The sequence below is a fragment of the Sitophilus oryzae genome, unplaced genomic scaffold, assembly GCF_002938485.1.
Source record: "Sitophilus oryzae breed Bouriz unplaced genomic scaffold, Soryzae_2.0 scaffold_1977_pilon_pilon, whole genome shotgun sequence".
Lineage (NCBI taxonomy): Eukaryota > Metazoa > Arthropoda > Insecta > Coleoptera > Curculionidae > Sitophilus > Sitophilus oryzae.
The window spans coordinates 944,988-969,866 of NW_022146698.1; the positions used below are offsets into that span (position 1 = coordinate 944,988).

General features: G+C 31.2%; 1 protein-coding gene across 2 annotated transcripts in view; it reads left to right on the forward strand.

The window, feature by feature from the left end:
• Positions 1-2,569: 2,569 nt before the first annotated feature.
• LOC115883708 (endonuclease/exonuclease/phosphatase family domain-containing protein 1-like) overlaps positions 2,570-24,879 on the forward strand; it is a 48,530-nt gene continuing 26,220 nt past the window's right edge. The window contains exons 1-3 of one of the 2 annotated variants that reach the window (XM_030902105.1): positions 2,570-2,790; positions 2,851-3,457; positions 20,870-21,273. In XM_030902105.1, the coding sequence (XP_030757965.1) occupies positions 2,936-3,457; positions 20,870-21,273 (926 nt within the window). In that variant the 5' untranslated portion in view covers positions 2,570-2,790; positions 2,851-2,935. Of the gene's footprint in view, positions 3,458-20,869; positions 21,274-24,879 lie in introns of both variants that reach the window. The other variant, XM_030902104.1, reaches the window with a different exon arrangement.

The following is a 24,879-nucleotide window of genomic DNA, read 5'->3' on the forward strand; positions in this document are numbered from 1 at the left end:
AGTTGTAAGGACTGGTTTCTGTGGTAAAATAATTTCCATTTATAAGTTTTTTCAGTTTTCGATAATACGCGAAATGCGTTGCTATAGGTACGTTCTAAAGTGTAACAGTTTACAATACTGAATTTATTTGTTAGATGCGTTCTGCGTTTTGGTACACATTATCAAAATAAAAATGTTTTTTAATGAGTAATAGATATCCATTTTTCAATTTTAAAATTTAAATAAATTGTTTCTTAGTAAAATAATTTAGAATTACAAATGTACCATTTGCCCTGATTACCCAAAATACGCTACTTTGACAGGTGTTTACACGACAACGCAACGGCAGACGTAACGTAAGTTTCTGCGCGCACGTTGGGAGAGATACTTCTATTGATGCCTTGCTTTAACTGTCTGAGCAAGTCGCTGTGTTCCCTGAACGCGCTTAAAGCCCCGTTTTCAGTAATTCGTATTGGCTGAAATTTTTTGACAGATGAATTTGACAGATAAAATTTCTGACAGATGAATTGTACTCAATTTAAAATTGACTGTTGTTTCTATTCAAGGTACAAATCTGATTGGTTCTCTTGACGTGTCGATGCACCCGACAGCCGCTGTGTTCCCTGAACGCGCTTAATTTAAAATAGATCTACAGTCTGGCAACATCTACAAACTACGCATACGTAGTATTTGTGAGCAATTGCAGCAAATAGCCGCCTCAAAGTCAGCCGTAGACCATTACCAAACCACATCTTTGCCATTACTAATTTCAGTGTCTCCTGTCTAGTGGAGCGGTTTTTAAAATACGAATTTAGGTGGTATTCAACTTCGAGAGTTGGCAATACTGATGGTTGACCTTGTTGCCATGTTCTCATGTTCTGTGGTTCTTATCAGAAATCTTAGACAAGGAAAGAGAGGGGACAGGTAACACGGCAGCTGAAAGTGAGGCAAGTTGTCACCGCACGAAATTCTCTAATGGCGTAGCATCAGAAATTAGCTTGTACCTAGACGGTACAAAATATTTATTAAAACGTAAACTAATATATCGTTCATTTTTAAGTAATGCATATACAATTTTGTATTTTATAGTCTCACCTTTATAATATTAGAATATCTAAGTCGATAATGCAAAATTTATTTAACAGTCACAGTGGACTGATTATCAAGACAATTATTTATTTATTAACGTGTGTATAATGTATAATTAAATAAATAATAATGTAATAACATATATTTTAAACGTCTGTATACATATATACTGTATGATCGAAAAAACGACGTCTTGTTTGTTTGGAAATGACAATTTCACAAATGAATATTAAAAATTACATTATTCATTGAATATTGAATCCGTAAGCAAGTGTGAAGAGAATTGGCTAGATTCATTATTATACCGTATAATCGAAAAAAAACGACGCCCAGTTGGCTTGTAAATTACAATCGATGACATTCCCCATATAATTCTACATATAAAATGACATAAAAACTATACAAAAAGACATCGAAAAAAGACGGCGTCAGCGATGGCTATGAAATGAAGATCGCTGTCATTTTATATGTAAAATTATATGGGGAATGGGGCAATCGTCGATCGTCATTACAAGCCAACTGGACGTCGTTTTTTTTCGACCATACGGTATAATAATGAATCTAGCCGACCCTTCACTTGCGTACGGATTCAATGAATAATGTAATTTTTAATATTTGTTACCTTCAATCATAAGAATATCCTATTTTTAAGAATATCCGAATTTATTCACACAAAAATAAAACAATTCCAGAAGCTTTGTGTTATTTTATTTATTTTTAAATTTTTATTAATTACTCACTCAAACTCTTATACACTTAAATTAGCAAATTTTTTTAAAAAATATTTAAAAAAATATATGTATGTAGTAACAAGTAGCCCACCACAAGTTTGTCCACTCTCTACCTCTTGGCAGGTAAATTTAAGTTCTATATAACTATGCATATTGATTTTTTATCACTAAATTTTTTCATTTTTTATAGTTTACAATTATTTTACATATTTGATAACAATACTTTATACATTTTTTTACATGTAAAATATATAAAAAAATGTTTATTGCAGAAATTGTATTTCTCTGATTATAATTCCCTACGCCACTGGTGAAATCCGGTCTGAGTAGCAATATTTATAGTTTCAAACATTAATTATAATACAGGATATTGAAAATACCACTTGGAATTATTAAAAATAGTTTGGTTTGGATGTGGTACAAGATATATTAAAAGCATTTTACATATTTTTACTGCTATAATGAAAAAATGTACATTTTATGACCAAATAACAAAAGTTGTGTATCGATTTTTACCTGTGAAATGTATTTCCAGCCACTTTTTTCTCGCTTCGGCCTTTGCAGCTATACTCTGAACATCTCACCATACTAAACAACACAGTTTATAAATTAAAAACAAAACAGTTGTCACAAAAAACATAAAAATTCGCTCGGTGTCACCTCGACATCTTGTCACCAAAGTATGGCCGCCGATCGAATTTTGGCCTCACTATCCGATCACGGGAGAATTATGCGTGTTACCCGTCCCTTCTCTTTCCTTGTCTAAGGTCTAAAGTCAGAAATCTCTATTTGTGCTTATTATCCTTATTATGTTCTTATTATTCCCAGTTGCAATGATTGGAAAGTTTTTGTGAATTTGAATTGGATTGAGTGAAATGAGAAATGAGTGATAAAATGATAAAATTGATAACTCTCAAGGACGATAGTAACTGGAATTATTCTAATTTCATTTTATTGAAGTAATTTCGTACAATGACGTTTGTTTTTATCAGTATGTATTAGAATTCCATATCAATTTATTCATCTGAAATTTCTACACTATATTATTTAGATTACAAAGGAATATAATGTCTAATCTCATAAAGTGCTGTGTTTAAATAATGCCATATTCAATCAAATTGAACAACGTTTAAAACATGGGTCAAAATGCTAGCCTTCCAAAGGGACGCAGAAAATCACTCAGATCTTTTGTTAGAAAATCAATTTCTAAGAGAAATTTAAGTCACACCTTTACTGTACCTGGGAATAATGATTTTATTGAATTGCTAAACATTAATTTAGCAACTGAGGAAGATCTCATGACTTTACCAGGTATAAATAGAGAAATAGCAAAAAATATTGTCAACCATAGGAAGGCTATTGGCCGATATCGAAGAGTAGAGGATTTAGCACTAGTCAAAGGTGTGGGAGCTGACAAATTTGAAAAAATTCGCTTTGAAGTATGTGTTACAACAAGAAGAAATTTCAGTTGTTCCTCATCGAGGGCACATAGTTATGATAGTTTAAAAAGTACAGACTCTAGAATGACAAGCAAATCAAATAAATTGATTAATGTAAATAAAGCCAGTGTTTTTGATCTACAAAGTATTCCAGGCATTACACAAGAAATTGCAGCCAGTATTATTATATACAGGAATAAAAAAGGATCCTTTAGTAAGGTAATGTAATATACCCCCATGCATAAAATTAAGAAGTTATATTTCAACATGTAAATAATAATTAAATTAAAGCTTATGTAAATTATTTTGATTTAATGCAAGAATCGTTAATAATTGTGAAAACTTATTGGTTGGCAATTTAATTTTCAATTCTTTTGTGGTTACAAAGTTGTTCAATGTGATTCAGACTTTGTACCTTGAACGAATGCTATTAGTAAAATAGAAAATGTAAAGTTGGTTGTTATTTGGATTGAAAGGAGACTTTCTTATAGGTTATACATATTTGTTTGTATGGAATCACGTTTAGGACAACTTAAAAATTGCAAATCTGTATCATAAGTTTCTATTTATTTTGCATCCACCCCATATTATCAGTCAGACCCTACACGTAAGGGTCGTCTCAAACTCAAAGCCAAAGTGTATTGAGCTCTACTTCCTAAGTAAATAATAGTAGGATCACGAACGGGTTGTTTGGCGGTTACTGTTATACTGTTTTAAAAAACAGTAACTGTTTTAAAAACTACTGAGTGAAAGAATATATATTTTCGTCATTTTTTTTTACTTAAAAAATGTCTCTTGGTAAAAATTGCTACAAGCAACTGTTCTCAAGATATAGTCCAGTAAATAAGGACACGAAAAGACCCTAGTCTCTATGTAAATCATCGACCATGATTTTTTAGGAGGATTGTATACCTTTTGGAGAATAGTTTTAGGGAAAAAATTGTAACACTGAGCTCGGCCAGCTTTAGCCGCAAGAATGGCCGAAAATCAGTTTTTCGCATATATCTGCCAAAATATGCAATTTACAAAATTTTTCTTGGAAGAAAAAATTAAACTTAGGTAATTACCTAAAAATGGTCCTTATCATTTTTTATGTAGAATTATTAGTTTTCGAGATATTCCTCTAGAAAATCACTGAATTTTCTCTCCAAGTCTTCATTTAAAATCTCAATCTCAAAACTCTCAAAGTTCATTTAAAAGGTAGAATCAACAACTATCACATTTTGGTATTTGTTTGAACTTTGTCATATTTTGACAAATAACCTATTATTAGTGAAAATATGAATAAGTTTGTAAAAATCTGAAAATTTTTGGGCCGAGGAATGGGTTTGCCCGTTTTTTTTTATTTTCAAAAAATTGACAAAATTCCGAGCAAAATTCAAACAAGTTCTAAAATACGATTTTAAGTGAACTTTGAATCATCAAAAAATATTAAACAATAAATTATCAAAAAATATTTAGCCGAGTTAATAAACAATTTGTCCTATCAATCAATGATACGCTCAACGACCTCTAACCTTAGGTTACTTAAATAATAGGTTAGAGGTTATAGGCTATCTCGGGAGTGTTAAGACTTGGAGAGAAAATTCAGGGATCTTCGAGGCGTAATATCTCGAAAACTACTAATTCTACGTAAAAAATGATTAGGACCATTTTTGTATAGATAATTTCTTATTTTTAGCCGACCATACCAATAGGTATGGTAGGCTATTAGGATCGGCAAAAAGAAAGTTTTTTTAATTTCATTCAAAATGAGTTATTTGGGTCATAAATGACCTAAATACAAAATATTTTCATGGTGTCTGTCTGTCCAAATCAAAAACCGCTGAACCGATTTTAACCAAATTTGACACAAAATACTGTGGCACCCGAGAATCTGGCCATTAGTTTTTGGTGGGGGTGGGTGCAGTGGCGGACTAAAGGGGGGCGAAAGGGGCGGTCCGCCCCGGGCCCCTTCTTCTAGGGGGCATCCAAATCTTAAGAAGTAATTTTTTATTCAACTGGCAAACAAGGCTAATATGTGTTCAGTAGCTATAAAGCAATAATTGCTTTATAGCTACTGAACATAGCATGGATTGATTAACGTCAGTCACAGTAAATGGCGAAGGTTTGCTCCTAGCATTTTTGATAATGTTTTCCCATTCTTCTGGCGTTTCCACAGTTTCAGTTTTTTTATGCTTTTCAATCAATTAAAAATCTTGGTCGCAACTTAAAAAAGAATGACCACGTATAGGAAACACGTGTGTGATATTTTTAAACATGTGTAAACCATGAACAAGCAAGTAGAAAAATTTCATAAGAACATAGTTCTTATTCTGTCCGGCGCATCCATCACTTATTAAAATAAGATTTGTTGTTGTCACATCATTAGATCGAAGATACTGAAACAATAATGAAGCTACTTCGTTTTGTCCTTTTCTTCCTACCGTTTCATCGTAGGAGAACATGGTTGCAGTATTATTTCCATCATTGTGTACACCAAATACGTATAACCACAGTTGCCTAGCATAGAACACTGCATTGGTACGTATATGGGGCACTGGAAGATTTTGCATGAAGTCAAAGGACACACAAGTAAAATTTTCTGGATCGGCACGTGCTTTTAGTTTATACTTTTTTTTTATTGCCTAAAACTTCTCAGCTTTTATTAAGTGAAGTTCTTTTTCGTTATTTAGTTTTTTTATTTCTTCTGGATCGTCACAACCAGTTAATTTGCTTTGAAACCGATCGCATGTACCACACGTATCACTTCTTGGTAAGCCAAATTTAAGATTAAAATCAGTATAAAATATTTTCCAATACACTCTATAGGAAGGCCTAACACTACTATGTTCTTCTAGGAATATTTTATACATTTTCTTTACATTCAGCGTCTCGGGAAGATAATATGTATTCGGATTTTTCCTGCTTGAATAATGAGATTGGCGGTTTTTAAAAGACTTTATATGGTTTCTAATCAAATCCACTATGTTTTCTGCTGTTTTATTTGGTCGGTTTAAATGCTTGCCTCGTTGGTCCTTTGGTGTCGATCCAGTGTTAAAAAGATGATTTTGTAGTCTTCGAACCCTGTCATATGTAATTCCATGAAAACCACAAAAAGCTTTTACACATAGTGGCTCTTCTCTTTTTTCCAACCTTATTTTATAAGAATAAGCAGCGGAATGTTGTTGTTTGAGATTTTGTGGCAAATTATCTTGGCTCAGTCTTGATTCTTCTTCTTCATTTTCTGGTTCGCTCAGTAAAACGTCTCTACGTTCAATCTTTTTTCGGCTTCTTTGTTTTGGAATGTGATATGATATCAACCCTAAAATAAACGTATAGATATACCTTTATTTCCACCATCATAGTTCGTTAAATTTTACCTGTCAAATAACTGTCTTGTTCGTTTTTATTTTCCAAAGCATAGAACTGGTTGGAAATTTGAGATTTCTCTTCATCTGATATTTTGGAATAACATTTGAAACGTGAACAACTAGCATAAAATTAAATAAATAGAATTAAATATTTAATAAGTATAAAGTTAAATTATCATAACTTACTTGCAATTTGGCCCCATTTGGGCTTGTGGTTGTTCTAGTCCCTTGTAGTTAACATATTTTTTTCCCTTTATTCTTGCCTGTTTTATCTCTGTGCGCTTTAATACCTTCCTTTTCTTTTTTAATGGCACATTTTCACTCGAGTCTTGACGCTCAAATAATTCACTCTTACTTGTAGTATTTGTAATATTACCACTCATTTTAAATACCTATTAATTATTTAGGTTGTTGACTCTACTATAGTTAACCTTAACTAAACCACATAACTGATATCATTTATAAAACTTAACCTAAATATTAATAGTCAGATGAGCCGAAACTTTCCCGCAAAAACAACATAAGTCACTGACATCTGTGTATTTTTGCTAAAAATGCACCTTGACATATGGGGTTTATACAGAATCGGCGATATTTTTGTCGCTTATATCTTGGACTACTATCGTTTTTGCGGAAGTATTTCATGCAAGGGACGTAGTTAATCCCTAAAACTATTGATAGATGACGTAAGTTCAATATTGAAAGAAATTGACAAATGGGGTTTTTGCAAAAAACGCCTCAATTTGTAGTTAGAGTATGCAAACCATAAGTATACGCAAACTATACACAGTATAAATGGAGGCAGATATTTACTTAATTATCAATTATTAGGCCCCAGTAATTGTCAATGGCATTTTTCTATTTACGAAATTAAATCAAGGGGTAATTTTCTTTGTTAATATATCGAATAATTATTATTTTTTATATTCGAATAATTATCATTTATTTTTGGGCCTATATGTATATACCGCGATTTTGTAAGGGGCCCCTCTTACAAAATCTCGATATTTACCTGGAACGGTCGCGAAAGTAACGCGGCTTATATGTGGAACCGGTATTCCCATCACTTTGTCATGATAAATTGCCATTAAATATATGCGGACATTCGCTCGGGGATTGTTTTATTACGTCAAATTGCATTCGTTTTCAATTTAAATGTATTATTATAAACTTTAAAAAAATTGATGTTATCGTTTTTGAATCCTTTTTGGAGCTGGGGCCCTTAATCCTCTGGTCGGGACCCGTCGTCGTGGCCCTATACTTAAAAGTGGCACTGCCGATGAATAACATATTTATATCTACAGTATGTCCGCGGATTGTCTTCATAAAAATGTTTGCTTGTTCTAAAATGGTAATTCCTGTTTATACTTTTCCAAATTTCCATGCCGTTTTAGAGAAAAATAAAAAAAAACATGAAAATGTAGTTGAATTTTTGAACTAGTAAAAATAAAACGCCTTTCTATGGTATTATAATTTCGTTCTCATTTTTTGATAGATTATTATTGACAGAATTTTAATTAAAGTTATATTTTTTGCTGTTTTAAAATGTTAAAGAAGCACAAAATTTATTTAGTTCAATGCTACGGAAAGGGTGATAATAGTTATCGAAAAATGTGATACTTTTAACATCAAAAAATATGACGTTAATCAAAATTAATTATAACGATCTATCAAAAAATAAAATCGAAATTATATTACAAATAGCCTTTTAATTTTTAGGACTTTTATTTTTTTTAGGATTTTTTTTGGGGGAAAAATTACATTAAAAACTACATCTTTGTTTTTATTTATTTTTTCTAAAACGGTATGGATATATAGAAAATTATAAACACCATTTTACAACAAGCAAACATTCTTATGAAGAACACATTTTTTTTCAAAAAGTCAATAATAAAAAAGTTTTTCCTCTTGTAAAGGCAACCCAGGGACATACTGACTGTAATATACAGGGTGTCCCAGAAATAAGTGCAAGTATTTTAACTGGTAGTATCAACCCCAGAAACACGCCTATGAGGTTTTTGTCGCGAAAAAAAAATTGAAAACTCGAAATTTTTTGAAAAATTTTTTGGTAACTTTTTTAGTTTTTAGTTAAAAAACAATCAATCTTTACAAAATGTGCAGACCGGGGGCCACATTTAGCTTTGCCGCCCCGGGCCTCCGAAAGGCTTACTCCGCCACTGGGTGGGTGGTTGGTAAGGGGGTATGGGAGGGGATTAAAATCGTAACTCCAAAATTACAGTAGCTAGCGAAACGCGGTTTTCAAATTAAGATTAGGAATAATATTTGCAACAAAATTTGTAATAACATCAAAATCAGTCAAAGACGCAGTTTTCGAGATATTAACATATTTTAGTATGGGCGGCTATACGTGCCTCCCGGCGCCAATTTTTTTTTGTAAATTGCATATTTTGGCAGATATTTGCGAAAACCTGATTTTTCGTCATTTGGGGCCATTTTTTCGGCCAAAGCTGGCCGGACACGGTGTTACAATTTTTTACAAAAGGTGCACAATCCGCCTGAAAAGTCCGGGTCGACGAATTAAGCCGTGGGTCCAACCTTCACACACACATTGACTTAAGGTTACCAGACGTCCGGATTAATCCGGATATGTCCGGATTTTCACTTTTCACTGCATCCGGTTCGATCCGGGCGGATTTTTCATAAGCGTCCGGATTTTAATGTTTCCTTTTTGGAAATGTCGCAATAATGCAAAATAATATACAGGGTGGGCCACTGAAAACTTACAATGGCTATAATTTTTAAACCAAAAAAGATATCAAAAAAATAAAAAATACCGTTTCTATAATATCGAGGGGGAATACATATGACGTATTTTTTGAACCACCCCTACCTACCCCTTAGGAGGCACCCCTACTCGCTTCAAAATCTTAAATGGCAACTTGTGGCGTCTTTTTGGAAAGCTCATGAAAAATGCCAAATGATGATCATAAAGTTTTTAGGGTGAAATTGAAAAACTACCCTTACACGAACAATTAGGTGCACATTAATGAAAAAGGTGATTTTTTCAGCATAAGTTACAAATTGGGACCCAGCTAAATGACGCAAATGAAGTATTTTTCAAACCACCCAACCCACCCCTAGGTGACACTCCCTCACTTCTAATCTCAAGATAGCGATACTCCACTTGTGACACTCCTTTGGAAAGCTAGATAATTGAAATTGCTAAACGATGGTCATACAGACTTCAACTTAATTACTGGTTAATGACAAGAAATGTAAGTGTGACAATTTGAAAGAAATTTAAAATGATAATTTATTTATAACAATTGCTCAAAATGACAGCCGTTTTGTTCCATACAAAAATACAAACGATTTTCAAATTCTTCTCTCACTTTTTGGAAAGTCTCTCTCGGAATATTTCGGCATGCTTCAGTTCTTCTCTGCCGCAATTCTTGTACCGAACCTGGTTTTGTTTTGTAGACTATGGATTTAGTGTAACCCCACAAGGAAAAATCTAAAGGAGTGAGATCAGGTGACCTTGGCGGCCACTCGACCCCTTCTGCCAATCCATTGCCTTGGATAATATTTATCCAACCACCGCCTTGTGATAATAGAATAATGCGAAGGGGCTCCATCTTGCTGAAAGTGTATGAGGTCTTCATTAAGAGTTATAATAAATTTCTTTGTACCAACTTTTTTTTCTCGCAATTCATTCTATTGATTTTTTTTATTTTTAGGCTCTATTTTTTTCGTTCTTTTTTATGACATGTCGTTCAGCATTTTTTCTGCGCTTTCCAAAGAGGTGTCACAAGTGGGGTATCGCTATCTTGAGGTTCGTCGAAACGTCAATCATTAAACAAAATGTAAACACAAGTTTCGTTTTATTCACTACTGACTTAAAACCAAGATTTTAAAAACTTAAAATATAATAAAAAAGTCAAAGAAAATTGAAAAAAGAAAAAATATAAATAGTTTTTATAGTACCGTATTATCGAAAAGGAACGGCATCAGCGATGACCATGAAATGAAGGTCGGTGCCATTTTATATGTAAATTTATATAGGAAATGTCATCAATCGTCATTTCCCATCCAACTGGACGCCGTTTTTTTCTATCATACGGTAGATATATGTACAAATATTTTATTCAAACATAAACATTATTTTCTCTATTTGTACCTTTTACGGAGCGATCAACATAGTAAACATAGAATGACTATTTATCAGCTGTTATTACTAACGTCAAAACAAACCAAAAATTAAATAATATGATAAGTTTTTTGACGATATTTAAATTCGATTTTCAAAATAATTTGAGATAATCAAAACGAGATGAGAAATAAATGGGTTTAAGCGGAAGGTTTTCTAATTCAGTTATTGAATAAGTGTAGTAAACAATATAGGTTACGTGCTTGTAAGAAATTTTTATAAAAAACCGCATATTAAGTATGATATGGTCTCGTACACTTTCGATTAATAATTCATCGGACATGTTTAATGTAAAACCGCTCCACTAAAAACAGTCGCTCGGCGTAGACTATTCGCCCCCTCCCATGCATTCTCTGATTTCGCCTGATGGCGCGAGTACCGCCGATAGCTCGAAGCGCACCGAGCGCGCCGATCTAATGCGGTGCGCGGGCTTACATTTATTTCAACGTAAACTGAAAATTACGTGTCGCTCGCTCTCGCCGATACCTATTTAGTGCGCGCGGAACTTTAAGGTGTACGCGTACTGAATCGGTACCAGTCCGGCGAGAAACGGCGAAGGCGGTGACTCGACTATCGTATATAGGTAGAGGTAGGAATCTGGCCTCTACAGGCCGAAATGTTTTAGTGGACGCCGGCGCCGTCTATATGTACGATGGTCGCAGTCGCTTTTGCTGGTCGGTCCGATCCGATGCAGTGTGCGCCCTCCTTTAGGGGTAGGTCGGGGTGGTTCAAAAAATACGTAATATGTATTCCCCCTCGATATTATAGAAATGGTATTTTTTTCAGTTCCCAAAATAGTATATTCTATTCGGGGTAGAATTTTTTTTTGCCTCGCTTCTTTGCCGTATTGTATAGCCTCGTCATAAAAAGTATCATTTTTACTCCCAATAAAACAATATACTACTTTTGCTCTTATATCGCTAAAAAATTATGACGGCCGGATTTTCGCGAAGGCTCGCCCGGGATGGACAAGTTTTCATCTGGTAACCCTACCACGTTTAGGGTGTATTCCGTTGCTTACCTTGGTTATGGTTTTATGTTCCGTGTTTATCGGTTTCCTGAAAGTTTTCTTATTACGGAACACAGTTCCTGAAAAATTCGGTTACCTATAACTGTAACCAAACTAACCAGCGCGAGAAGGCTGGTTTTTCTGGTTTTGTTTGTCAAACAATGTCATTTATGTGACAGAAATCAAGCAAATATTGGAAGGTCGAGTGAAATTCTCATTTAATTTCTAAAATTTGTTATAAAATTTTGTATTTACATCCAAAGGCAATGGAGGTAGGCAGTAAAGATAAATTAATTTCATTATCTAATTAGAATGATTTTTTAGGACCATTTAAACTTATCATGCAGCCATTGTTTCTTAAAGTCAGGAACATTTAAAGAAAACATGAAAAACAAGACAAGTAATCATGAATGTTTTGTAAGCTATAAAAATATAAATATTGATTAGATTTGTTATTTTTATTATTTATCTGTTTTAATACTGGACCTGCAAATCTTCACTTGAGCTGTCTAACGAGTTTAACAGTTTATTAATAAAGTACCGTATGATATCGAATAAAAACGGCGTCAGCGATGGCTATGAAATGAAGATCGCTGTCTTTTTATATGAAAAATTATATGGAAAATGTCATCGATCGTCATTTCCAAGCCAACTGGATGCCGTTTTTATTCGATTATTCGATCATACGGTACTTTTCAATATTAAACTCCATTGAAAAGAAGAAGCAAACGTAAAAGCAGAGAACAGGTATAGGAAAATTAAAACAACTTTGGGTGCACGTCATCAATGACACCATGCATCGTCTTATGGAGTTTGCTGATGGTCGTATTATGATGTGCAACCAAAGTTATTTTAATTTCCCAAATTTTATAATAAAGATATTGAAATTTACAAAACGTCAACATTTGACATTTCCAGTATTTTACCAAACCCTTCCGTATCAAACCGATGTTTTTCAGGGACCGCTCTTTACCGTAGTTTACCGGTTTGGTTCGCCTGGTTTCGCAACGGAATACTAGAATGGAAATAGTCAATACATGTCAGTATTGACAAAAAAATAAACATGTTGAGTAGATAGTTGCATCCATAGACAAACAAATAAAAAGAGACAAGAGGAACAACGTTCCCGTAGCGCAACTCAGAACGCAAAATTTCGTTCTATTTATGTTGGTCTGCGCATTGCGTTTATTGGGCCCACTATCTCATTCTAATATAACAAGAGAGAAAGAAGCAACCATATAAAACGTAATTTCTAAATAGAAATTAGAACAATCGCCTTTCGTTTTCGTCATCATGACAACCAAGATGACAACATCATGACAATTCGTCATGTTTGTTAATTTTTCTTTTGGCGATTTACCTTTTTTTCTAAACTCTCCATTTTATTGACTTATGAATATGGATAGTGAACAAATTCCTTTGTTCCCATATAGGTATTTATATTTTCTTACTTATAATTTTAGGTTATACTATTTGTTATTTTATTTGCTGCAGGAGCCAGTCATAAAATCTATTTTTTATATTTAAGAAGTGTCCCTTTCTCTGATAGATATGTATGGAGACAGCGTGGCTGCCTGGGTAACTAATTTTCAGATATGGCGGCTGGGACATTTGACTAAATAAAAGTTAGTAGTTATATTTATCATCTTATTAAGTAAAAAAGTAGAAGTAGTAGTGTCAAAAATATTTCGAACTTAGAACTCTTAACATAACAAATTAACACAATTAATTTTGGGTAGTAGTTTATAGCTGGTTTATAGTAACCAGAAACTTTATTAATATACCTATTTTACTTTTGTTTTAGGATTAATACTGGACTTGAAAATGGTTCAGGATCATGATTCTCAAAGTCTTCTTTGCTTGGATATTCACTTTGTTTTGTTTTTTCATTAGGCAGTTTTTTTCGAACTGAGATTTTTAATGAAAAAAAAAATTGGACGGTCGTTTCCTGCAACAGTCAGATCTTCTGCATTTAAAATTGGTAGGTGGGTGGAATAAACACTTTATTTTTGTTATTATATTATAAAAGTTTATTTAATTTTTATGAATAAATAAATACGTTTATAAAACAATACCTTTTTTGCTTTTTATAATTTCCTTATACAGTAGTATTTTCTGCAAATTTCATTAATATGATTTATTCCCTACACCACGTTCCCTTAACGTGGTATAGGGAATAAATCATCTTTGTACTTATAAATTTCAGTTTCAGAATGAAAGAATACTACTAATAATGACTAATTAAAATTTCCCACCAGCCAGAATGTGCGATAATGTCTTACGATACGTTTTATACCTATCTCTTTCTTTTTCATATAAAGCACACATAATAAAGAAAGATAGCAATAAAGACATACGTCCTGCCATGGTCCTGCTAATTGATTTCAAAATTGTTATTCTGAGTTGCGCTACGGGAACGCGGTCCTACTCTTTACCATGAGATTTGTCAGTCTCTTTTTATTTGTTTGTCTATGGTTGCATCCAGGGCCATGTAAGTGAAATATTAAAAATGGTTCCAGCAAAAGTTTCCCAATTATGACGGATGATGGCGCTGATCGTCAAATTTTTGGACAGGGATTTTGCTTACCGACAATACGACGTGAGTACGGACCAGGACCAATCAAAATGATTGGTCTTTCTTGGACATTTGCCGGAACAGTGTGTGTTCTGCATTTCTGTTGTGATAAGGTGGTTGTGTTTGCAGTTTGATTTTCGGTTTTGATATTATGTTAAAATTAATTTTGAAGTATTGTATCACCTGTTTTTATGTAATAGTACTTTTTTAATTCTATGATTGTTTTATATGTTATGATTTGTTAATGTTTGTTTAACAATGTTATACCAAAGAGGTTATACTTAATATGATTTATTCCCTACACCACGTTCCCCTAACTTTTTATCAATAAACTTTGTAGATTTTGAGATTATTTAATTCCTTTTGTTTCCGTTTGTAATTTTTATTTTTAAGACATATTATGTGCGATTGTTTACATAATATGTTTAAAAATAAAATTACAAATAACGAATATAAAATAAAATAAAAAAGTGTATTTTACAATTCCCCCGGCCCCGCACCCCTTTGGCTAACCTATAATGTCAGCTATGTCGAGAGATGGCGTTACGAAAATGGAACCGATTTATTACAAGGAACTTGGGCTTCTTTTTCGTTAGTATATTCTGTGGTTGCATCGTTATATGACTGAAATTATAAATTTTAGGCATTTTTATTTTTTTAAATTAATAAATTTGTCTTGGAAAAAATTATGATAAAACAGTTTCTAATGAACTTTTGGCACAAAAACATTTAAAATTTATTATTTCAGTCTTAACAACTAATTAGTTAACATGTTTTATTTACATAATATTTATGTCAATGGTTAAAGGTATTGTATTGATAATTTCGATTCCATATATCTCGAGAACCATTACTGGTAGCGATTTTTACCAAGAGACCTTTTTTATGCAACAAACGTCCTGTGTAAACAACAGAATGTAAATGTGTATTTTTTTACTCAATAGTTATACAGTTACGGAAGAAAAGTTATTACTCCTCGTACCAGTTAAAAATATGTAGGTGGCCTTCTACAAGTAGGAGTCATTGATATAGAAATCGAATTTTTCATGTCAAAAAAATCCCAGACATCAATTTTCATAAATATCCACGTTATGTTACGATCCAAAATTAGTATACTTGAATCGTACGCAAAACATAAGTATTTCAAATAGTTAAAGCTGAATCTGGTTAAATTATTCAAGTCATTAACGAATATATCTTTAGTAGATTACAAGCAATTATTGTAGGATTTGCAATTATTGTAGGATAATTGTTGTAGAAAAGTCAATATTCAAAGAAAATATTATAGAAAACTTTTATATCTTGCAAAAATATAATTTGATTTTTTACATTTAATTTTTTGTTTACTTTTGTTATACCCAAAGAGTATATATAGGCAAAGGTACTGGTAGTTCCAATTTTGTGTAGTCAAAATTAACAATATTATTAGGAATAGGCCTAATGAATGTTTTGAAGGTAGTTCTAGTACCACTCTAGATTAATCCAAGCTATAATTTAAATATTTTCTTTCATTTTCCACTGGATATTCTCAAAATAAAATAATTATATTTTCTGGAAGTTACTTTATAAATAATAAATATTTAGTGAAGAATTAAATTAATAACAAATGTGTTAACCTGGATGGACATATATTAACCTTGAACCAGCTTGAATTTCAACCTTCAGCCATTTAGTATTCTTGATCTTGACATTTGGAGTTTGTAAAAAAAGATCTGTTTTTTCCTTCCGTACCTGGGGTGTAGAACCACATGGTTTCAATTTTGGATTTTCTGGAAGTTATACTGTGAATTTTGATTATAATTGCGAAGTTGCATTATGATCACTCTTGGCAGAGCTGTCTGACGGGATTTAATTTTCACAATTTGTAAACTCTGCTCTGATCTCCTTTTATAGCAGTCTCAAAACTCATCTAGGCCACACAGTAACAAAGGTTAGTACTGTCTTTATTCTACAATCAATTTAAAATGGGTTTGTAGACTTAAACGTCTTACCTGAAATTGGTGTTTACCTATACTAGTATAAATATATACCCAAGTACAAAATATTTAAGGGATAAATGAAAACACGAATTTATTCTATAAATTTATATAATTCTCGTTAGTAGTAGGTAGCCTCAAAGTATGAAAAGTTCAATGTCTGATCTTTCTACAGGGTGTTTCCAAAAGTGGCTCACTTCTGTAATTTTTTTATTTTTTCAGATAACGAGATTTGGTATGTTAGTATATGACGGATTCTCAATTGTTTTCGGTCACTTCCTGTTTCACAGAAACGACTACAATTTTTGACTTTTAAACGACACCCTCGATCACTGCTGTTCTTTAAAAGATCAGCCTGGGGGCGGACTTTTGTTTACTTCATCAGCTGTACATACTTAGATATTGCGTTAGATTCCGTTTCATATTTTGTCGGTTGATTTTTGGTTTTAACTCTTTGATTTTTGGTATTATTTATTATTGTAGTGTAAAAAACTAATTACTTTGGTATTTAAGTGACATAAACTACTACCAGATATATGGTCACTCTCGGTTTCGCATAAAAAAATAGAAAAATTGAAAAATTACACGTTGTGTAAGTGATTTAACCTAAAAGTGCCCACACATTTTTTACTTATCGTGATTTTTGTGTGTGTTTATTAAGACTCTAACAATTCATCAATAAAGCTTAATTGGAGTGTGTTTTTGTGTTTTTGGTGCTATGCCTCATCTTTGTTGTGTTCCTGGTGGAAAGGATAGTTATACTAGGCAGCCTAAAGTGTCCGGAAGAGCAAGAAAAGTGGGTACGAGTTATAAATCAAGAGAATTCTATTGAAAATATCTTTAATAAATTTAAAAATAATATTCTCCCATGATGCTATTAATGAAAACTGGACAATTATGTTTATTTTATTCATATTGTGGAATCTCCACTCCAAGTGTTGTTGGTTCAGCTTCGATAGATTCAAACACGTAAGTAGGTATTATGATCTAGGGAAAAATAAAGAATATGTGTATTAAAGATCATGAAAAAGATTATTATTTTGAGTTCAAATTTTAAAAAAGATTTTTGTAAAGACAAGCCTGATACAGTTTAAAAGAAGAATGTGTTTTTGTTTGATAATAGGTATATAATGTATGTCAAGCATAACATATATTTGTTCAGTAATTTTTAATGAAAAGTGTTGATTATTTATAATATCAAATATTTAAGTGATGGCTGAATACAATATGAATAAAATAACAATAAAATTGGTATATTTGCATAATACAAAATTAAGTTTTAAGAATAAAGGTGTTACTAAAAATACTAAGAAATTCATATTTCTTTGTTTTAATTGGTCTAATGTTATTTACATTTTACGTAAGAATTATACCGTATCATCGAAAAAAATCGGCGTCTAGTTGGCTTGGAAATGAACATCGATGACATTCCCTAAATAACTGTACACATAAAATAATTACCTAACTAGAATTTTACAATCTTGGAAAATTTGATATTCTTGAACCTTGTATCTAAATATTCTAAATTTTTTGATTTTCTTGGGATTTAGGTTCGGGAAAAACGCTGATTAAGTTTTCATTTGGTTTTTCATTATTTTTATTTGGTTAAAAAAAAAACGTTTCGGCTAACATGTGTGATATGAAAAAAATGTGTCATATGAAAAAAATAGTGTCGAATATAATCCAAAAAATTACATATAAAATATTCACACCACGCACATAATGTTTACTGCGTACTCCATAGTCAATGTAGATAATTTTAGTGTTAAGAATAATAATTTTAAAAAATATGTGGTCATCTTTTGATAAGTTTATATTAGTTTATTAATTGCAGTAAAAATTATGAGGTGTGAATTATATTGTATATGTAATTTTTGGATTATATTCGACACTATTTTCTCATATGACACAACACTGATGAAGGCTATAGTTAGCCGAAACGTTTTTTTAAACCAAATAAAAATAATGAAAACCCAAATGAAAACTTAAATCAGCGTTTTTCCCGAACCTAAAAATCCCAAGAAAATCAAAAAATTTTAGAATAATTTTATATAAAATGCCAGCGATCTTCATTTCATAGCCATCGCTGACGCTTTTTTAGATAATATTGTATTATTTGTAAATATAACTTTTCGAACATTGGTACTTGCAAAATATACATATAAATTTTGTGAATGCAAATAATAATACATCACTATTAGTAGATATTGAATGTTTTTTGTTAAATTAGATCGATTTTCAAACCCCAAAATTTAAAATATATTTACATTTTACCCATTATCTTATGTACCTATACATTATTTGTATATTGTAAAACATTTGCTGCATTTGTATGGTTCATAGTTTATTTGCCAAAGTATTTATTACTATAAATAGGTATATATGTTGTAGTTATTAACTGTATATTATGTATATTTAATGTAAACTATATCATTTTTAAAATACAAACCAAAAATCTGAGGAATAATTATGTTTTCCATGTATTCTACAACATATTTATTAATCCGTTATATCTAACTAGCGTGACGTCATAAATCTCGCCCGGAGGCTGATCTTTTAATAGAAGGCACTGCCTCGATATTTTTTAACTTCGTTTAATAGAAAATGACATTCTGAATAGAATGACATATATGTAAATTTTTGAAATTTTCGATTTTAAAAAAGCAGACTTTACGTAGAGTATATTACAATATTAATAATCGACAATTTGACTCGAAATACCAAGTGTGTGGTACCAAATTATTCGTCAAAATGCCTTTTTTAAATATGCTAATAAGCCACCCTCGTTCCAATTTGAAAACATTGAGTAATGATATTAAAAATGTGATTTTGGCATCTTTTAATCGGCCTGGACAAGACGCTAAAAACATTAGAAGATCAGATCTATTTTTTCAAGGCTCCTTGATTAAAAATTAGTGTTTTTAACACAGCTCTTAACATTCTAGATTGAAATAAAAAAAAAAACATTGTTTTTAGCGAGGATTTCGAAAGTTGACGTAAGATATGTCATTCTATTGTGTCATTTTTTATCAAATAATGTAAAAAATATGCCGAATTTATGATTTAACGAATGTTTATTCAAGATCATGTTTTTGTCAATTTTACACGTTTTATTAATTTTTTTTTAATTTTAAGTTTTTTTAAAAATGTATACAGGGTGTTTCGAAAAATCTGGTCATTGATTAATTACGATCCTGCTTAAAGCGCTTGACGTAAAAAGCTGATTTTTGGAAAACGGATTGACTTTAGGGTGTAGAGGTTCGATAAGAAGGGATTTTTCGAAACTCGAATTCTAAGGGGCGAAACTATCCCTCAAATATTAAAATATTTTTTATTTAAAAACCGGTGAGTTTTTCGGAAAAACTCTTAAACGCGTTTATTTTATTTTGTTGTTTTACATATTTTAAGATTTTTTATAAATTTATACAGGGTATTTCATAAAATATAACCATTGAGTAATCACGATTCTGCTTAAACTGCTTGACGTTTAAAGCTGATTTTTGGCAAACGGATTGACTGTGGGGTGTAGAGGTTCAATAAGGAGGGGTTTCTCGAATCTCAAATTCCAAGAGGGTGAAAACGCCCCTCAAATATTACAATATTTGTTATTTAAAAAACGGTTAGTCTTTCGGAAAAACGCTTGAACAAGCATAATTTATTTGGTTTTTTTACATATTTTGAAATTTTTTAAAAAATCATACAGGGTGTTCCAAAAAGTTGGGTAATTTCTTAACCACGATTCTGCACGTAAAAAGCTTATTTTTGGCAAACAGATTTTTCGAAAGTCAAATTCCAACGAGATGAAACTACCCCTCAAATATTACAAAGTTATATAATAATATCGCCGTATTCTTTTTTCTCATGCTGACATAAATGTGAGAAAATTTTATCCAGTTTGTATGTTAATGGAAATTCTTGCTTTGCTTTATCATCACCATTACAAAAAATTAATTCGAGGCGAACGAAGTCGCTGGTACACGCTAGTAGTATATAATACAGTATAAGAAGTAGCATTTATAGACAGAAAGTAATATATATTCGCAGTTCTGAAAACGGAGCTTTAAGCTTGCGTTAAGAACTGCGACTGTCGCCAACGACACATCAAAAGAACCAATCAAATTTGTACAAAATTCAAACAGCTGTCAATTTTAAATTTAGTACAGTTCCCATTGGTTGTTTGAAATGTCAGACTGTGTCGCCCGCGACACGACGTCGTTCTGAGAACGGGGCTTAATTCTGTGTCTTCTTTGTCACTCTTATTAAACTTAATAGATAAAGCTATATTCTAACCTCAAATTTGATCAAAAAATAAATAATTTTATTGAAGTGATCTCAAATATTTAGCCGACGATCTGTACTTAAAACGTTAAAACATTAGTTGCAGAACATATTAATATCAAATTTACATCAATAACTTCAAGATTGGCGATATACATACCTAAAAGGTACCATCCCCTTTATCTCTTGTTTACAATTACCCCACTTGACTCCATCTTAATTCACTCTAATTAACGCTTTTTTGAGTAACTTTTTTTATTTCTGTTTTTTAGATGGAAGATCTTCTTAAAGTAAAGCATATAAACAGAATATTGCTTGATAATATATCAAGATATTTTACTTTGCACGATGAAGATGGGCTGAATGATTCTAGCATTTCAAATTCAAGTATTATTACCAATGGAATTACAAATATCTATCCAGTTAACGGTTACACATTCAAATCGCCTCTGAAGAACCAAATACCAAATGGACTAACGCCATCATCTGCAATAGATATATTTGAATTATTAAGTACTTATTCTCCGAGACCTGTTACTAAGGAAATTTTTAAGTTTTGCCGGGATGGAGAACCAGCAATACGAATATGCTCATGGAACCTGCACGAATTGTCTGTTCAAAAAGCTTTAAATTTGGGAGTGAGAGAGGTCATATGTAGAACAATATTAGAAAATGGGTAAGATTTCATTTAAGTTATTATTTAGTTCTTTGTTTAATTTTATATTTTTTAATAACTAATAATAATAATGTATAAAAACCTCTACCGCTGATGTTTTCTCTATTTAGTTAAACAATAGTGTTGTAGTTAGTAGTGGGAACTATCGAATGAATACTATCGAAACATTCGATAGTTGCAATTCATTCGAATAATTCGATAGCTAGTAAGAAAACATTCGTTGAAAACTATTCGAATAAAAATTATCGAATAGATGCGTCATCTGTCTTGAAATATTGTAGTCTAGTAATTCGGCAGCAAAAACCATTCATTTATAAAATTCATTCATTTATGAAATTCATTTATTCGTCAGGATCGATTATAATAAAATATTCACTGGATTTTAGTTGTCGCCCGGCTATGTAGGTTTTTTTTTCCGAGAGACCCGACAGCGGTCGGTGGCAATGCTATGAAAGAAGGCGGCATCTTTGATTTTTTGCGGAGTCAAATAAAGATAAGGACACATTATTTTTTTTATTGAGGTGCTAGTATTTACACAGAAAATACATTATGAAGGGCGCTGTTGCCATATATTGGTATTAGTTGATATTAAAGGATATTAGCAAAGAATATTATTGTTTGGCTTTAGTTAGTTAGGGATAGTATGTCTATATATTTTGCATTTTTTTTTATTAATATTCTGTTGTTACACTGAAATAATACTTGTTATTTTGGATGTAAATGATTTTTAATGTTTTTAAGCAATGACTGGTTTAATAAATAATAATAACAGTAATAATTTGTTATACCTATTAACAACAAAATTTAAAATCATTTAATATAAACGTTTTTTAAGTAGTGGCAAAATATAAACAACAAATTAGATGTCAAAATTATTTATATTAGATCCTATTTAAAAATATATAGTCTCTAATTTTTTTTGTGGCAACGTTGCTTTATTAAATAATAATAATTACAGAACTAATTTGTTATATTAACAACAAATTTTAAAATCATGAAATATAAATATTTATTAATTTTCTAAGCATGCAGTGTAATGGAAGGAAAATATAAATAAAAAATTAGAAATCAAAATTATTTATATTAGGTACTTTATATTACTATTTAAAAGTAATATTTACTTTTACTGGCATTTACTTTAAAAAATAAATAAAATATTTCTTCGCAAAAAACTACATGTAAGAGAATTAGCATAAACAAAATACAAACATCGTTAACTTTTTTTTAAATTGGCAAGTGTAAAACTTTCAATTTAATTTTCAGACCCCATAGTTTGAGTTCGATAACCCCCCATTTACTTAACCACATTACTTAAATATGATTATTAAGTTCAACTAATTCATATTATTAAAATATCTAAAATACAAATATGTATTTTTAAAATTAATTGTAAGTTCATCTCATCTCTCTTAAAAATTGCTACTTCTCAAAATATCCCATTAAAAAATAGACCATATACCATATAAAATTAAATAATTGAAAGATCGGGCCACGGAAAATCACACAAATTTTCGGAAAAATTTTGACCACCTGCACACGGCACACAAACGTCAATTAAAAAAAAACTTCTATTTTAGTATTTTAAATATTTTAATAAACGCAAAAATAGCACAGTATTTATACGGCGAAGTTATAAAAATTTAGAAGAACTAATAATGCACTGACGCACACAAAAATCAAACGAATACTAAATTTCATTTATCAAAAGCATTCGATAGTCGTGGCTCAACGATAACCATTTAGTCGCAAAAAACTACATGTAAGAGAATTAGCATAAACAAAATACAAACATCGTTAACTTTTTTTTTAATTGGCACGTGTAAAACTTTCAATTTAATTTTCTCACCCACCCCATAGTTTGAGTTCGATAACCCCATTTACTTAACCACATTACTTAAATATGATTATTAAGTTCAACTAATTCATATTATTAAAACATCTAAAATACAAATATGTATTTTTAAAATTAATTGTAAGTTCATCTCATCTTTCTTAAAAATTACTACTTCTCAAAATTTCCGAATAAAAAAACAGACCATATACCGTATAAAATTAAATAATTGAAAGATCGGGCTTCAGAAAATCACACAAATTTTCGGAAAAATTTTGACCACCCGCACACGCACACAATCGTCAATTAAAAAAACTACTATTTTAGTATTTTAAATATTTTAATAAACGCAAAAATAGCACAATATTTATACGGCGAAGTTATAAAAATTTAGAAGAACTAATAATGCACTGACGCACACAAAAATCAAACGAATACTAAATTTCATTTATCAAAAGCATTCGATAGTCGTGGCTCAACGATAACCATTTAGTCGCACGGCGAGGTTGTCACATAATATGCTTTAGTATACAAATGAATATATGATTTTATTCGAATAAAACCATTCGATAGTTGAAATCATTCATTCAGTAACCATTCGATAGTTCCCATCGCTAGTTGTATTGTTGTAGCTAGTATTGTTTTATTAGGAGTAAAAATGATACTTATTATGGCGAGGCTGTACGTTTGACAAATAAGTTTTTAAACAATTTTAAACGTTCCAAATAATTAAAAATATTAATACCTTAGATTAAAAAGTAGTAATACCTTGTAAGTACTTATACAGGGTGGTCCGAACTGAATTCCGGAAACTTCGGCAGCATATTGTGCAGATAAAAATAAGAAAAAAAGTTCGTATAAACTTATGTCCTAAAATGCTTAGTTTAGGAGATACAGGGTGTAGAAATTTCATTTTTATTTCGATTTTTTTCAAATAATTTCTGAAGTAACGTCAATATTTGGATGAAAATTTGATTTTGATGTCAATATGACTCCTATTCATAGGGGGCGCCACCTATATGTGTTTTAACTGGTCTGAAGAGTAATAACTTTTCATCCATACCTATATAAAACTACTGAGTGAAAAAATATACATTTCCGTGACTTGTTACGTAAAAAATGTCTCTTGGTAAAAATCGCTACGAGCAACGGTTCTGAAGATATTTAGAATGGAAATAATCAATACATGTCATTATTGACAAAAAGATAAACACGTTGAGTAGATAGTTATTTGACTGAAATAATAAATTTGGGAAATTTTTATTTTTTTTAAATTTATCATTAAATTTTCTGCGAAAAAATGACGATAAAACAGTTTCTGTTGAACTTTTGGCACAAAAATATTTCAAATTTATGATTTCAGTCTAATAACTATTTAGTCAACATGTTTAGTTTATGTCAATGATGACAGGTATTGATAATTTCGATTCTAAATATCTCGAGAACGATTACTCGTAGCAAATTTTTCCAAGAGAGCCTTTTTACGTAAAAAGCGTCATAAATGTATATTTTTTTACTCAGTAGTTTTATACAGGTACGGAAGAAAAGTTATTACTCTTCAAAGCAGTTAAGAAATATGTAGGTAGCGCCCTCTACAAGTAGGAGCCATATTGACATCAAATTTCTCATGTCAAAAAACTACCAGACACCAATTTTCATCCAAATATTGACGTTACTTCAGAAATTATTTGGAAAAAATTGAAATAAAAATGAAACTTCTACACCTTCTACATCTCTGAAACTAAGCATTTTAGGACATATATTTATACGAACTT